The sequence below is a fragment of the Adiantum capillus-veneris genome, chromosome 5 (assembly GCF_014529385.1).
Source record: "Adiantum capillus-veneris isolate H3 chromosome 5, ASM1452938v2, whole genome shotgun sequence".
Taxonomy (NCBI): Eukaryota; Viridiplantae; Streptophyta; class Polypodiopsida; order Polypodiales; family Pteridaceae; genus Adiantum; species Adiantum capillus-veneris.
This window is the reverse complement of record NC_140935.1, coordinates 17,395,484-17,413,348: the sequence shown is the minus strand read 5'-3', so window position 1 is coordinate 17,413,348 and position 17,865 is coordinate 17,395,484. Positions and strand designations below refer to the sequence as shown.

The 17,865-nt window shown below is 43.3% G+C and overlaps 1 protein-coding gene across 1 annotated transcript in view; it reads right to left on the bottom strand.

Moving 5' to 3' along the window:
* LOC147456943 (uncharacterized) overlaps positions 1 to 8,715 on the bottom strand; it is an 85,816-nt gene extending 77,101 nt beyond the window's left edge. The window contains exon 1 of the mRNA XM_086512012.1: positions 8,273 to 8,715. Coding sequence (XP_086368138.1) covers positions 8,273 to 8,641 — 369 coding nt within the window. The 5' untranslated portion in view covers positions 8,642 to 8,715. The remainder of the gene's footprint in view (positions 1 to 8,272) is intronic.
* Between the last annotated feature and the right edge of the window lie 9,150 nt (positions 8,716 to 17,865).

The window sequence follows — 17,865 nt, the reverse complement described above, 5'->3', positions numbered from 1 at the left end:
AGACCTCTTGGAAAAGGGTCTTGTCCAGCCTAGTACTTCACCGTATTGCTCTCCAATGTTGTTGGTTTTGAAGAAAGACGGATCTTGGAGAATGTGCATCGATAGCACTCTCAACGAAATCACCATCAAGAACAGATTTCCGATTCCTAGGATCGATGATATACTCGACAGGTTACAGGGATCCTCGTGCTTTAGCAGGATTGACTTGAAGAGTGGATATCATCAGATCAGGATAGCGCCAGGAGATGTCTACAAGACAGCTTTTCGCACGACTTTTGGGTTATTTGAGTTTTTGGTGATGCCTTTTGGCTTAACCAATGCTCCTGCGACATTTAGCCAGATGATGGACAGAATTTTTCGAGAGTACAGGCTATTTGTTGGCACTTTCTTTGACGACATCATTGTTTTCTCCAAGAATGAGACAGAACGCAGAGATCATCTGCTTCAAGTCTTTCAGGCATTACGAGATCACACATTAGTGATTAAGCTAAGAAAAGTGAATTTTTCCTACCAGAAATACACTTTTTGGGACACATTGTGTCAATAGCAGGAGTGCAAATGAACCCGGCCAAGATAGAGACTATCCGTGATTGGCCCGATTTGAGGAATGTCCATGAAGTTAGAAGCTTCTTGGGACTGTGTTCGTACTACAGGCGGTTCATACGAAAGTTTGCAGAGGTTGCTTCCCCTTTGCATATCTTGACACAGAAAGGAGTACCTTTTTCGTGGGGACCCACAGAGGTGACTGCCTTTCAGACGTTGAAAGAGAAATTGACTACGGGACATTTGAAGTATTTTGTGATGCTTGTGGTCGTAGTCTGGGTGCGGTCTTGATGCAAGAAGGCCATGTCATAGCTTACGAGAGTCGTTTGTTCTCTAGGTCGGAGATGACAGCACAGATTTATGAGAAAGAGCTTTTGGTGGTTATCCATGCTCTTACTCAGTGGCGGCATTACCTACTCGAAGCGGATTTTACTGTCTTTACAGACCATCAGAGTTTGCGCTACTTCTTGTCACAGAAGCAGCTTTCGGAAAAGCAGATGCGGTGGGCAAACATCTTGTCACAGTTCCACTTCTAGATTGTCCATGTGCAGGGACAGAATAATGTAGTGGCAGATGCTTTGTCTCGGAAACCGTTGGTTCTGGCTATTTCCGCGATACATCATAGGAGCTTCGAGGATATGGTCGATCAGTGTGCCATAGATACAGATTTTGCAGATATTTTCACACGAATACGGGATGGGGAGACAGTAGCTGGATACTCCCTTCGGGAAGGCTACTTGATGAAAAAGACTATGTTGTGCGTTACACAGCCGTTGAGGGAAAAGGTTATGACTGATTGCCACTGTCCACCTTTTACGGGTCACCGCGGCATTGCTACCACCATGAAAGGGGTAGAGAGAGATTTCTTTTGGCGGAGACTGAAGAAGGATGTGGAAGAGTTTGTGCGCAGTTGCTTGGTATGCCAGAAGGTCAAGTTTGACAGGCATAAGGCACAAGGATTGTTACAGCCTTTACCCATACCCACCCGCCCCTTGGAAAATATTGAAATGGATTTCATTTTTTTTTATCTCCCGAGAATACAAAATGATCACGATGATTTTCCGATTACATGGCACGCCTGAGACGATTGTCTCCGACAGAGACCCCATATTTATGAGTTTGTTTTGGAAGGCAATTTGGGAGAACATTGGCACGCGGTTGCAGTTCTCGTCATCGTTCCACTTGCAGACTGACGGGCAATCTGAGATTGCCAATTCAGTGATTTTAGATTTATTGAAGTCTTGTATCTCGCATCAGAAGACTCAATGGGAAAAGAACTTACCTTTGGTGGAATTTGCCTACAATAACACGATACACTCTTCGACGGGGAGGACGCCATGAGAGATTGTTGAAATTGCTGCGAAGGTTCCATCCTTCCTGAGCACGAAAGATTAGAAATTTGAAGCGGATGAATATTCGCGAGATTTGGATACGGCTTTTGCCAAGGTTCGCGAGACTTTGCAGGAGTCTCAAGAACGACAGAAAAAGGCAGCGGATCGCCATCGTCGCAACTGGAAACTGAAGAAGGATGATTGGGTGCTCTTACTTTTGAGAAGGCACGCCTAAGAAAGAAAAAGGGAAAGGAGAGGCTTTTTCCAAAGCTTAGTATGTGATACTACGGACCTTTCCACATTACTGACAAGATAAATGATGTCTCCTTCCGATTGGAACTGCCAGATACTCAGAGGATTCATAATGCATTGCATGTGAGTCTCTTGAAACCTGTTAAGGGTGATGTGCCTGATGATGGGGAGCCTGATGAGCAACCCAAAGTGGAAGAAAACGAGGAGATCCTTGTTCCTGAACAGATTTTGGCACATAATGATACGAAGAAAGGTAAAGTCCGAAGGCGGTTCTTGGTTAAGTTCAAGAACTTTCCTGCATTTGATGCGAAGTGGATGGAGGAGGAGGACCTAGCAGATACTCCTCGGATTATGAAACTTTACCTCGATGTTTTGATTTAGCATAGTCTACTCCAAACGGAACCCAGAATTCAGCTTGGCCAGAGATCTGGTGCAGTGGGATGCACAAGAGGGGAGTCACTCCACTCCTTTGTCAACAGATGCCTCGATTTTGATACTAAAGTCACTGATGTCTCTTTGAGCTTCAGGGATACTGAGAGCTGACGGTATTTTCTATTGGATGACTTTATGAAATGGAATTCCTAATTATGATACTGATTTGTTCTTGACTTCTTGTGAGTGCAGGAACTGATAGCCGAAATGACTGCAGCATTTTGGTATGATTGATCTCGAATAGACATGGTTGCAATAGGGGTTAGTCAATCGGACATCGTTGAGGTCCCGATTGGACCTAGATGTGATTGCTAGCTACATTGCCGATAAATCATGGTCTAAGATCCGAATGAATGTTGAATGTCATGTGATGTCCTGTGATGTCTGGTGATGTCCTGTGATGTCGTGTGATGTGACTGTCGATTTTGTACATGTGCTAGATGTGTGTTCCTAGTACGTAGGTACTAACAGTCAGTGTCTGCTAAGACGGTTTATGGCTTTTGTCGGTTTTGCAGGCGTAATCGCGGTCGATTACAATGCTTTCAAGAGGGGGGTATGTCACAAGTGATGACGTGGCGGACAGCAAAAACCCTAATTTCTGCCAGAAACCCTAAAATTCCTGCAAACCCTAATTTTTGCCAAAAACCCTAAATTCCGGAAATCGCGGAGGCGGATTATTAAAAAAAAAAATTTATTTTTTTTTTTGGAAAATGATGAGCGACGCGAATTTTGCTTTTGCTTTTTTTTTTTATAAAAAAAAGAGAAAAGACTCTCTAAGAGAGAGAGAGAAAAGATGCTTTTGATTTTAAAAGCTTTTGGGGCTCTGCTTTTGGGCATCCCTTGTAACCTTTAAATTAGTGGTGAGGGCCTCACTTCTCAGAGCATCTGGACGCAGAGTCTGAGAGTGAAACCCTAACCGCTCTCTTGTACTTTGATGATTGATTAATATAAAAAGAAATACCAAAAGGGGCGCCAGTCTTTGGGGCCAATATCTCTAGGCACGGAACTCCGCCGGGCCAGTGCAAATCTATTGTGATCTGTGAATTGTTTGGAAGTGGTTATTTGGTGCTGTCGCGATTGATTCTTGACTTGGAGTGTCCAAGTCTGTTACAACATGCATGCACAGTCTTTAGAGAAGACTAGAATTTTTCCAGTCACTGTACAGGGAATGGGTATGTTCATGTTTTTGTGTTGAAGTGGTTTAGGAATTTTCAGCCTCGGAGATTCTTGAAGAAGGTAGACGCATGACTATAGACAATGTTGAAGCATTGAAGGAGACTCAGAAGACTGTCGCTTTCGGCGCGGCCCAAAGAAGCAAGCGTTGCAGACCTTTATGAAGTTCAAGTATCGCATGACCCACGCATCAAAGTGGACCGGCGAAGAGTCCTTTCCAAGATTCCAGATATTGTTGGCGATCTCCCTCGACGCCATACAGTTCGGTACCAGTACCTCCCTTTGAAAAGGAGGGGATGTCACGTGACACATCCAACCCTATGTGTCCGTGGACAAGCTACAGCATGACCAGGGTTTAGTTCACTCAAGTCAGTCTAGAATAGGAAGTGATCTAGCACTTTTGTGAATCTGTTCGCAGACCGTGCATGACCAATCACTTGAATTAGGTGCATATCCTCCGGTCGCACACAGCATGCCCATCAGCATTACCATCAAAATCCATCAGGGGAATTTTCCAGTGCATTAAACCTATTTTCCCTATTTTTGACATTTTTCACTTATTTATTAAATGACTTTTGTTGGGAACTAGGTAGAGCAATTTTGCTAAGATAATATAAAAGCAAACCAAAGTTAGCGCTTTCTGGCAAAAGAGGCAGCAGGAGAATTGCTCAGCAAGCCAATCCTCAAGCAAGAACAAGAACACCTTCCACCTAGCGTTTCCCTCTCAGCAAGGCCAACATTTTTCATCACTTGCAAGACTCAGCAGGGCAGCGTTTTTGGACCTGTTGCTCAGCAATTTTCAGCCAGCCTACTTGGCATTTTCTAGCGGTGCAGGCCAACGTTTTTGCTAGCAGATCCAACGTTTGAAAACAGCCATAGATCAGCGTTTTACAGTTCAACATTCATTCCGCTGCACCTTACACCCAAGAACCAAGACCCCCAAGAACCCAAGTTCCTCGTGAACTTAAGAACCCAAGACCACAAGAACCCACGACTTCAATGGATGGTCATCACCCGAAGCACAATGAATTTTCCGCACCAAGAGGTTTTTCCAGCCCTCCCCCTTCCCCATCTACGCCAAGGATTGCACTAACTCCTATGGAGGCTTTCTACAAGAGGATGATGGACAGGAAGTTAGAAAGCGACGAAATAATAGCAGCCATAGAGCGTAAATACGAAGACAGGATGGCAACCATAGCGCCTGAGCGCGACGAAAGAGAAACAAAATTTGATCGCGAGAACAAAGCAAGAATGCAAGAAATGTTGCGACTCTTTTCTCAAATTCAAGCACAAATGCAAGAGATTCGGGAAAAGGAGACTCTCTCAATCTTTTCTTCTCTAAAGCATGACACACAGGATTTGCATGATGATAAGCATGATGAATTGCATGATAATGATCAGCATGATGGTTTGGATGATAAGGACAAGCATGATGATTTGAATGATGATCAAGATGTGATTTCTCACAAGCATGATGATTTGCATGAAGATGATGTGATTGTTCACAAGGATGATGTGTTAGTTGATACTTTCTCTACTGAAGCTAACCTCATTGCAGATTCGATCAATCACGAAGAACCGATTGTACGTGGACAAGCTACTTCATAACAAGGGTTCAGTTCAGCTCAGTCAGTCTAGAATAGGAAGTGTTATGGCACTTTTGTGTGTCTGTTCGCAAACCATGCATGTCCAAGCACTTAGATTAGATGCATATCCTCTGGTTGCACACAGCATGATCATCAGATTTCCATCAGAACCCATCGGGAGCATTTTTACAGTGCATAGACCTATTTTCCCTATTTTTGACATTTTTCACTTATTATTTTTAAGTGACTTTTGTTGGGAACTAGGTAGGGCAAAATTTGATAAGCTTGTATATAAGAAAACCTAGCGCTAGCACTTTCTGGCAGAAGAGGCAACAGGAGCTTCGGTTCAACAAGCACCTTCTCAGCAAGACCCCCCCCCCCCAAGCAGTTGACCTAGCGTTTTTTGCAAGGAGATCCAAATTCAGCCTTGGCGTTTTTGCATTGCAGATCAACAGATCCACAACAAGGCACAGCAGAAGCCCCAGCGTTAGCAGATTTTCCACAACACAGACCAGATCAGCCTAGTGTTTTTGCATCAACCTGACACCCTCAGCGTTTTTGCAAATCTTCGCGACAGAATCAGCCCATAGACCAGCGTTTTCAGTTTTCAGCAGTTAGAGCTAACAGAAGAAGTTCCGAACCTCGCAGATCTCACCTTCTTGCAGCAGATCCTCGCCGCACGGTCAAATCTAGCAAAGTTTGCAGTTTCAGCCCCGAAAACGCAGATTTCAGCATCTGCATTTTCAGCGCGTTGTCATCGCATCGTTGCCATCGACATCGTCATCGACATAGAGTCAGAATTCAGCAGATAAAGATTTGCAGATTTCAGCCCTTAGCATTTTTCAGTTTTCAGCCCGTCTCGTCGTCGTCGACATCGTTGGCAAGTCAAAGCATTGTAGAGATTTGTGCAATCAATAGTAGACCGCTCTCGCCATAGAGAGTGGGGCCTTCGGAGGAGGGTTTTGACAACATTCTGGTGTCGTATTCTCTTCTCTCTCTATCTCTCAGTCTCATGCACTTTCCTTCACAATGTTCATCACTTTGTTTGGGTCCATTGCACTCTCTCACTAAAGGAACGGAAGGCGCTCCCATCCATAAGTAAAAGGAACCTTGAGCACAGTTTGGAGCACTCATCTTGAGCAAAGTTCAACATTCACTTCCGCTGCACCTTATAGAAGACACTACGTACAAGCTGATGACGTAGCAGCCTGTTGTATGGATGCTTGGAAATTATGCTGACAAGATGACACGGCAAACTACTAGAACGCCCCGTTTTACACTATTGACGTGGGAGTTGTGCGGATTTCTGTATTTTGTGCTAGCAGCTTTTAGCGCCAACATTTGGGGAACCAAATGCTTTTAGACTTGTGGCTTTTTATGTAACTGCTTTTGAATGCCCATGGGCCTTTAAATACAGACTGTGGGTCTCTTTTCTGGCATTCTAGCGAGAGCAGAAGCAGAGCAAGTCTCAGCACTAGTACTATGTTGAAGCAATATAAAGAACTTTGTGTCTCATACATCTCTTTCCGTTCAGTTGTGTTGAAGCGTCTTAAGTCTATTCAATGTGTTCTTTTCTGTTGGCACGTGGTGCCCTCCTATTACAAAATCCAATGTTTTATGCAAGGATAAAGCACATTGATGTGAGGTATCACTTCATTTGTGAGTTACTTGAGGAAAAGCGCATAGAGCTTGTCAAGATTCACACAAATAATAACCCTACTGATCAACCGAAGGTCTAACCTCCGAGAAGTTTGCACATTGTCGAGTGCTCATGGGCATTGGGTAGAGACCTATACTCTATATACCTTGTATATATATCCATAGCTTGCTTAAAGACACATTGGCCTTTAAGTGGGAAGTTGTTGGGTAAAGGGCCATTGTGACCAAGCCAGACACGTAGGCCATCCACTCTTAATGACCTCACTAGCCATTCCATTATTCTTAAATCTACACAAGTAAATAAGGAGCACACACTGAAGCCTACTTGCAGCAAATGTGAGGAGTGGAGGTCAAACCTGCAATCTCTCTCTCTCTCTCTCTCTCTCTCTCTCTCTCTCTCTCTCTCTCTCTCTCTCTCTCTCTCTCTCTCTCTGTGTGTGTGTGTGTGTGTGTGTGTGTGTGTGTGTGTGTGTGTCTCACTTCACTCTTCCCATCGTAGGCTGGGGACAATAGATTGGAACGAGTAAATTCACTCAACAAATCTTCACATTCACATTAAGGTCTTATGCACACCTCTGAGCAAGAGATGAGCATTCTACTAGGCCTAAAGTTGACTCTACAATGCAGCCCATCGTTAGATTTTGCTACCATGCCACAGTTTCATGTGAAAGATAGTATAGGCTAACTAGCAAGCTGCATATTCAGCCCCTTCTTCTTTCTCGCTGGATCATGGATTCTTAAATCATCATCTGTCATTGACAGAGGTACCAATCCAACTTTAAAGGAAGTAAGAAAGGGTATGAGGAGATTTTTGAGGGTATGAGGAGATTTTTGGCACCGTTATCTTTTGTGGTTTGGCAACTCATTTAATTTGACAAAGTATGCTTGTGAGATTTTCTGTATTGCAGCAGGTAATGAAGTGTACAATTAAAAAATTCATGACCACGTCAATGCCACTCCCCCCCTCTAACCTGTTCACGTAAGCAAGGGGGCTGCGCTGAAATGGCCCAATTATAGAATCCAGCAAGATGCAGTTTTTCTCCAAGGGGCTCGTATGTCGAAGGTCAAAACCATCCATAATAGCAAATGAGCAAAAGCGGCCCATTTACAAAATCTAGCAAGATGTAACCTTTATCAAAATCTACAACTGTCAAGGAAAGAATATGCGGAATGCAGAAAATTTGACATAGAATTTTTGAGTGAGCTTCCATCGTTTTGAAAACGGTCCCCCCCCCCCCCCCCCCCCCCCCCTTCCTTTTGTCATTTGCCAAAAGAGAGGGTGAATGCATGACTAACCTCTTCGACTACACCACAGCCTTCGTCACCAATGATGACACGGCGTCCCTGGGAGGCAAGGCGAGAGAAGCGGCTGTTGCGGATGGTGTTGAGATCGCTGGGGTTGATGGGGCGGACAGTCATGCGGACAACAATCTGGCCAGGAGAGGGCTGAGGCTTTTCTGTGGGCACCAGCTGCAGGGAGTCGAGAAGAGACTGAGCAGTAGAAGACCCAAATCGGACCTGGGCGACGCCGCGGGAAGACATGTCCTCTTCTGCGTTGAAGAGCTGGCGCAAGGAGGGCGCAGAGGAGGAAGAGGCTGAAGAGGAGCCTCCTGTTGCCGTCGAGGATGATGAGTAGGATGACGATGGCGTAGTGGGAGCAGCCATGAGCGAATGGGGCGGAGGTGGGGAGGGGGTTTCAACCCCCCTCGATTTGTTTTTTTGGTCCCGTCAAACACACTGCTGCGGCTTTGTGAGTGCTCTTGGTTGACAGGTCGCGGTCAACAAACTTCCCAGCATTCACGAGTTCACAACCAATCTCCCCCATAACATTTTGGTGCACGTGCTTGCGTCTTAATTACGAGCCCTCTACACGGATCGATCACCAAGATAGTCTGTAAATTGTATTTACATGATGAAATTAGAATGTGAATAGGCATACTATGTCGAAAAAATAGCATGCATGCAGAGGACTATCTTTTAATCCAACCTATTCAAATTCCCTTGAGTAGCAGTGCTTTTCTAAATACACACGAGAGTGTGCTTTGTAAGCTGCAGGTATATAGACGAGAAGTTAATTTAAGTAAAAATGTTGTGTAACTCTACATAAGTATGTTGTTCAACATGTTCAAAGTGAGTTCAAGTAGTGGTGCTTGTGCGAAAAACGAAAGCTCATTGAATCAAAGTTAATCGTTGGCTTTTACCTTATTTTTAGACTTTTTTGACATGTTAAAGGCTTTGGTATCCATATGGATGAAGGTCATTCAATTCTAGTTGTGAGGCATGTGTCCCTTAAGAAACTTTAAAAGTCTTGAAGAAAAAGACATTATGTCCTTTTAAATGTTATTTATCAAAGCTACATTCATGTTTTGCTAGAAAAGGCTTTAGAAATCTGTTGGAATTAGGGCTACAGGGAAACACACACAGCTTGGAGAAGACGCAGGAAGCTCAAGGCACACAACAGAGAGTGTATTATTTAGTGTTCAATGGAAAGATAAGATAGCCCTAGAGTGATGGGCGTATATACAATGCACGGGGGTAAAACCTCCTAGTGAGTGAAAAAATGCCCCGGCGGTCCACTCAGTTGGTATAGCCTCTGTAATATCCTGACACATGCACTGCACCCCCCTCGTTCCACGTAACTAGATACTCTGAACCTCCTCGGGAAGGTATGAAAACTGTAGCCAGTCATTGAAAGTGCAGGTTGGACCCTCTGCCATGGGACCCCTGTTGCCAACCAAGTGGCCTCTCTGTGTGCTAACCATGGGTTCCAAACAAGAGGTTGTCTCAAGCGCTCATCCATGCAGGTGGGTTGGTGTTGCTCCAGGCCACTTCTCAGTTGCTCCTAGGACCTAAGCAGACTCCCAGCAAAGCGGTGCTCCCAACTCTTGCTCAGGCCAATAGAGTATAGGTGTCATAAAATTTAATATCTAACTATACCCAAATAATTTTCTCATATTAAACTGATCGCTTAATGTGAGAGAATAAACGGGAACAAGAATAGAATATAGATATGTGCTTTAGATGCATCTCAGCACATGGGGCCAAAGGTAATGGACCCAAACGGGAGATGGTCTATCAAAGAGCAATGCTAATGGAGCTTAAAAGACCTTAGGGTTAGCTTCATTAAAGACTTCCAATAGTTAGTTGAAAAGCCTTGGACCTTAGGTAAGCTAGGGTTGTGCTTGAGGTGGGAACCCGGCCCAAGTTTGAGGTGCTTGATGACTGAGGTGCTTATCGTGCTTGAGATGCTAGGGTTGTACTTGAGGTAGGAACCTGGCCCAAGCTTGAAGGGCTTAAGGGCCGAGCTTGTGGTGGGAATCGGGTCCAAGGTTGAGGGGCTTGAGGTGTCAAAAAGTCAACAAGGATCCCTACAAAGGAGGGGGCGAGTCTAACAAGTTGGGGGCATGAGAGAGAACACACACACCCTCACATACGGCAAGCCTAGACCAAGGAGGCAACAAAGACACATGTCAAGCTCCTCTCCATGTTGCCCTCACAAGGTGCCTAAAGCATATTGGTTGGCCTCTCAAGGGGTCCAATGAGAAAATAGTTTATTTAGTTAATTTTTAAAGCTTTATTCAAGCCCTCTCTCTCAAAGGGGTAAGAAGGACACTTGTCCTAATGCTACTCTTGTTGCTTGATATTCACTAAGCATGGGATTGGCCAAGCTTGAGGAAGCCCAATCAAATGCATGCTAGTGCTAGAAGAGGGGGTTGACCGAAGTAATTAGGGGGTGTGCTTGCCCATATACCCTCTCCCACACACACACACACACATACACACAAGCTCATTGTGTGAAGTGCAAAGTGCAAGAGCTCCATCTCTTTCTCCAAGCTTGTTGAGAAGTTGAGAGCCTACATCAACACTCTTGGCTATGGAATGCAAATCCAACCAAAATCCATGCTCCAATGCTTAAGCTTGTCATCTTCTCTATTTTCATTACTATGCTATTATGTATGCTAAGCAAGAAGAGTGATGATAAGTGAGGAATTATTTCTTTCTCTTATGAATGTTTCTTCTTCCTCCCCTCATTCCCCGCTAGCTCTCTCCACCTTTGAATGTGTTTGAAGCCTTGGGACTGAGGCCGGGAATGGTTAATGCTTTCTAAAAAGTCTATGTTATGCTCGTGATCTATGAAGCTTCGTATCTTCATTGCATCACCTAGGTCACATGGAACACAAAGATTGTATTGTACCAAGTCTCTCTTGACGGGATAATCTATAATACGAAAGTGTATTGGAGGGGGAGACCGGCTCCACATAAATCTGGTCCTCAATTGTTATCAAGTTCTCTAAACTCTCTCTCTCTTGCAAAAGTATTGTTCATGCCACGTTAATTAAGTACTATGGTTATATTGCTACCGCCAATTAAGTTCACTCTCTATGTTCTCAAAGTAGTCTCACAAAAATGCTCACTCTATTTCTCTTAATTCTGCTATTCTCAAAGTTCATAGGCCATTTCCATTACATTGGTATCAGAGCATTTGGTTTCTCTTTTCTTGCTTAAGAAGAGAGGTCCTTAAGTTGTCCATGGAAGGTTGGGCCTGTTTATTACACTACGTTAAGTGGAACAGGGATCTATTATCTTGGTTGAGAAGGAATTAGTTTGAGGTACACCGTTGGGAACTATAGTCTTAATAATGGAGCCTCTCAGAGCTTGCCTTTGGCTTAACTATTATTGAGCTACGAGCAAGCTCAACAAGAACCATAATCAAATGAGCAATGTTAGACCCTCTCCACTAGTCTTTACAATCAACAGTGTTTAAACCACACGTGTGGCTACTTGAGAACTGATTTTCAAAGGTAAAGAAGAGTAGCAACTAAGGTATTTGAGGGTACCAAATCACAAAGTTATCTATACATAAGTTTAATTAGCATGGCTGACAATAACCAAGAGAGTAGAAGGAACATTGATAACTTTGATTTTGCACATGAAGGTGCTAATGATGATGCCCCCATGTTTGTCACTTATCTTGTTACTAGAAGTATTGTTCATGCCAAGTTAATTAAGTACTATGGTTATGTTGCTACCGCTAATTAAGTTCACCCTCTATGTTCTCAAAGTAGTCTCACAAAAATGCTCACTCTAATTCTCTTAATTCCGCTCTTCTCAAAGTTCATAGGCCATTTCCCATTACAATAGGGAGGTGCCATGCCGTGAGGACATAATCAGTCCACAAAAGGGAGTAAGCCCAAATCTTTGAAGAAAGCTTTAAACTTCTCACAAGACAATGCCTTTGTGAAAAGGTCTGCAAGGTTGTCCTATGTTGGCACATAAGCCAAGTTGATCTCTCCTGCTGAGAGCCTCTCCTTGACATAATGGTAATGCACCTCGATGTGCTTTGTGCGAGCATGAAAACTCGGTTTCTCGCAACTTCCAATGGGCTCTGATTGTCAGTGTAGGTTGGCAGTGTCATGTCCAACACCCAAATCATCCATAAGGGGTCTGAGCCATACACACTCATAACCATAGCTGTGAACACTGCGTTGGACTCAACCTCACCATTGGAAGTGGCCACAGTATGTTGCTTCTCAGTCAACCATGATATGCATGATTTGTCGAGCATGGAAAAAAAAACACTAGTGGACACTCGCGTGTTAAAACAACCAGCCCAATCTGAGTCCCAAAAAGCATGTAAATTTGGCAGCGGCAATGATCCCCCCCTTGGGATAAAACAAGCCAAGATGTAAAGTTCCCCTCAAGTAGTGTACCAAGCACGAGGAGATTGCTTCAACCAATACAAAGCTTTCTTACATATACACACTTTATCCTCCTGTCCTTTCTTGACAAAACCGCGAGGCTACATTACATAAACTTCCTCAAATATGTCGCCATTCAAGAAAGCAGTAACAATGTCTGTACATCCCAACCAAAAATGAGCTGCCAATGCACATAGAAAACGCACAGTAGTCATACGACAAATGGGAGCAAAAGTCTCTTCATAATCTATGCCTTTTGCTGTGCATAACCCTTTGCAACAAGTCGAACCTTATAGTGATCAATCTCACCATCCGGTTTGCCTTTCGACTTGTAAACCCACTTTGTACCAATGGCCTTTTTGTCAAGAGGAAAATCACATAAAGTCCATGTGTCATTTTCTATAAGTGCATCATATTTTGATTGCATGGCAGCCATCCAATTTTTTGAGTCATGTGCTTCGTAGACACAACCAAAGCATAACAATCTGATGCATAAGATGCATGACGAGAACCTGAACGAGTACGGCTAGACAAAGGTGCATCCAATTTATTATCACGCAACGGGCCATTTAGGCATACCTTTAGCCTGTTGTTCATTGAGTCAACGTCAATTAACAGAAGGTGCTAAAGGTCCGAGCCTTACAAATGCACATCGAAGATCAATAGGAAGAAGCAGTAAAGATTGGACACATTTTTCACATTTTTTCAAAATGGTCATGTATTGTAAATTTTGGATTTATTTCAAGCCATTGTAATATTTTAATGTGTTACAGGCTCAATGGGAGTTCCAAGCTGTAAAGAACAAGTCAATTAGTGTGCCTAAGTTATAGATTCAGTAAGTGGTGGAGCCCTAAAGGCCTTGGGTGCCCGGACATTGCATATTTTTACCCTAGGTATATAAGGCAACGTGTAAAAGAAATTAGGGGTTTCAAGCTCATTCACTCTTTGGTGAGAGCTCTTGAGGTGTGTGGCTATGGAGTTCTTCAGATTCTCCTTGCTCATGTGACTTGATTAACACTAACCAATGCTTAATTCTCTTTCAGTATGCCTCTCTCATGTTTCTTGTGATTGCTAATGATGCTTTGATTAGCTAGATCGTAACTAATTTTTGGTTAATCTCTCTCTAATCTTATGTGATTGCCCTCTTTTTCTTATGTGTGCATGTAGGTTTGATTGGAGTGTGATGCTCGATAGATCTATGTGTGTGTGCTTGCGATTAATGTATTGCTTGATAGGATTAGTGTTGTGTGCAATCTTGCAATCGTTAGTGTTTATGATTGGATTGATTAGAGGTGAAGAGAAGTGAATGTGGAGATTGCCAATTGTTGTGGGTTAGCTCCTCCATAGGCCGAGAAGCTCACCTCATAGAGTCATTATTCGTGTTGCCATGATTAGCTCACTAATCGTGTGAGTGTTTCCATGCCCTAGCCGGGTAGCTCATCGGATTGATAAGTTTGTTGGTCATTGGAGATATGCAACGATGGAGCCCCCAACATTTGGTGCCGTTACCTCGGACGATGGCCTACACTAGTGTAATTGTGGCATAATTGGATGTATTTTCTCACTAGTTTCACTACTAATTTCACGTGTGTATTTATGGTTTTGTGGATTTTAGATGTGTGTGCATGAAGCAATGTGTTCATTATTCCTTAATTTGTCACCGTATCTTGCCAATTGTGTGTTTACACACTCTAATTTCACACTAACCCCTTGCTAATTTCACTAATTTTGCTAACTTACACACTAATTTGCTACTAAGGATTGGAGCTTTCAACCGTTCAGTCGATCTTCATTGGAAAGGTAATCAAGGTGGTATTCTCAAACTCCCTAGAATCTAAACATGTGTAGAATTGTGTAGAGATTCCATGATGATGCAATGTCAATGTCATGTCGATGCCAATGCCATGTTGATGCTATGTTAATTGCAATGCAATGTTGATTCTATGATATGCTATGAAATTTTTTGAATTGTTCATTTTCATGCCGTCATAATGTCGACATTTTACAGATTTGGTGGCGTATGAAATTTGCTTAATTTCATTAAAAATTTAATATCGTGTGATCCTTATGAGCTGTTTTGTGTGCGTATTTATGGCATCATTTTGAGCACAATTTTTCTCTCCTTGGTTGAGTTTTGAGCGTTTTGCTGCTTTCGAGGACCGGGTTGTTGATTTTGTTGTAAATCAAGTTCTTGATAAAAACTGCTATTTTTGGTATGCTTATGCGTGTCAAAAGTGTTTGATTGTGATAGTTGATGATTTTTAGATATTTCTAGAATTTGTTGAAATTTTTTTGGCAATTTTTGGGATTTTCGGATGATTTTCTGTGTTCTCGGGTGTTTTTCGGCCTAATTTCGGCATTTTTGGACGTTCAATTTTATTAAAAAAAGCAATTTTTGAGCTTCCGTTTGATTTTTGATTTTGACAGAGAAGACAATATTTTACGGGCGGAACGGCTCCTTGTGGTGCTAAGGTTCAAAAAAAAAAAATCCCTCCCCCTCCCAAAAGTCCGATTATTATCTCTCTCTCTCAAAAGGTCTAAGAAGGGTAGCACCAAGAAGAAATGGTTTGACATGGAATGTAGTCAAGCCCGAAAACACTTGCTAAGATTGGATGCAATCAAAGACAAGGAAGTTTACTTGGAATGTTCACACACATACAAAGCACTTGTTCAAAAGAAGAGGAGAAGGTGGGAAGTCGAAAAACAACTTCTTTTAGGACAAGAGAAAGCACATGCATGTGGCAAGTTTTGGCAAAATATAAAAGGCAAGCGCGTTGAGAGCTTTGGTGACTTGACTCTTGAGGATATGTATATGCATTGTAAGAACCTCTATGAGCAACCCAATGTTGATAAGATGGAGGGTTGTAGCTCCCTTCCATTTATGTCTCCCTTCTTTACCATTGAAGATGTATGCCGCGCGCTTGAGAAACTTGCTACTCGCAAGGCAGGTGACCTTCAAGGTGTCAAGGCTGAAATGATTAAATGGACAAGCAAGAAAACACGATATTGGATATGCGATATGTTTAACCTTGCACTTCAGTATGGCATGCCTCATGATTGGAGTGCAAATTGGATCAAACCTTTGCACAAAGGAGGAGATGTAAACAATGTGAACAACTATCGCACTATAATGGTTGGTTCTTTGATGGCAAAGTTATTTGGATGTATCATGGAGATGAAGATAAGTGAATGGGCTGAAAAGAATGGCAAACGTGCGCTTGGCCAAGCAGGTTTTCGAAAGCATCATAGCACTATTGATCACCTTGTCACTCTTCGAGTTCTTATGGAAGCGTCTCGATTGAAAGGAAAAAAGTTGTATTGTTGCTTTGTGGATTTCAAGAAAGCTTTTGACATGGTACCGCGAGGAAATCTTTGGAGACGTATGCAAAGCCTTCAAGTGCCGAGAGAATTTATGCATGCAGTCTTTCGCATCTACCAAAAAGTGATATGTCGATTACGTATGGGAGATGGAATTTCAGAATTTTTTGCAAGCACTATTGGTGTCAAACAAGGATGCCCACTTTCCCCAACCCTCTTTGGGCTACTCATTGATGAATTGGAATACATGGTTCTTGATTTTATGCAGCAAGAAGGCATAGAAGAGGTTAAGATTGGAAATGCGGTGATCATGCTTTTGCTTTATGCCAATGATGTAGTGCTCTTGGCACATACCTTAGAAGATGCACAAAAGCTTATGAGTGTCTTGGAACGCTTTTGCCTACATAGCGGGCTGATCGTGAATGGATCCAAAACCAAGGTTATGCTTGTAAAGACCCTCAATGACGAAAATCCATGCATTGTATACAACAATGAGAAACTTGAAGTGGTAGATCACTTCAAGTACCTTGGCCTTGAGGTTCCATCCAATCATAAATGGAAGGATTGTGCAATGCGTCGCTTGGAAGCCGGAAAGAGGGCTTATTATGCATTTGAGAACATGTGCAATGCAGGAGAGATCAAGTGTTGGGCTCTCAAAAAGTACCTCTTTGACACATTGGTGACACCGGTGCTTCTTTATGGAGTGGAGGTGTGGGGTGGAAGCATCGGGAAGTCTACTTGGAAAGAGTTTGAGAATGTCCAAAAGCGTTTTCTCACCAACTTTCTCCAAGTCAAGACACAAACACCCTACATGCTCTTACTTCTTGAGTCCGGATCGCTTCCCATTGAGGTCTTGGGTATGGAAAGGGTTGTGGAGTACATGCGTAAGACACAACGTAGCCCTTTGCATCGACTTCCTAGAATCGCATATGAAGCAAGTCAAAAGGTTCAAAAGACATGCAAGAGCAAAATACTAAGTTCGGGGTGGATGCTTGATATCAAGAAATGGTTTGGAAGATGGGATGCATGTCACTTGGTCAAGGATGCGTCGATCGACTCCCAAGTTAATGAGGCCTTCTTACAACGCCAATGTATCATGGCTTGGGAGAAATCTGGAGGTTCTCGCTTCAGCCATTACACCACACACGTTGCCCCAAACTACAAATCTCTCTTCTTCTCGGAACGAGGTAACCGAACCCATTCCTACATCCTTGAGCCCATCCCGTTGAGTGCGATCCGCACCATTGCCTCCATTCGTCTTAGCTCCCATTCTCTACGCTGCGAGACAGGACGTTGGGGCACTGGCGAGGAGTGTCATCGACTTTGCACCTTATGCCCTCGTCAAGTGCGAGAGAGTGAGTACCACACACTACTTGAGTGCTCAGCTTTTGACCACATTAGGTCCTCTTTTCCCCATATATTCAGCCATGAGCTCTCCCTACATACCTTCCTCTCCCAACCACGATGTGGACTCTCTATTGCGACGCTCATTTCAGCCATTTTTGAGCATCGAGAGTCACTTATGAACTCCACTCACACCACGTGACATGTTCATTTGGTCCCATAGGTCATATTTGACCTCCCAGGACGATAATAGAACTATCTCTATCTCTCTCTCTCTCTCTCTCTCTCTCTCTCTCTCTCTCTCTCTCTCTCTCTCTCTCTCTCTCTCTCCTCCCCACTCTCTCTCTACTCTATCCACTCCGCATTTCTCTCTTCTCTCTCTAACTCCCTCTCTCCGATTATTATCCCTCTCTCTCTAGCTCTCTTTCTCTCTCCTTCAAAAACTACGATTATTATATGGGGACCACCATCATGTAAACGCTCACTCTCTCTCTCTACTCTCTCTCTTCCCACGTTCTGACTCCCGTG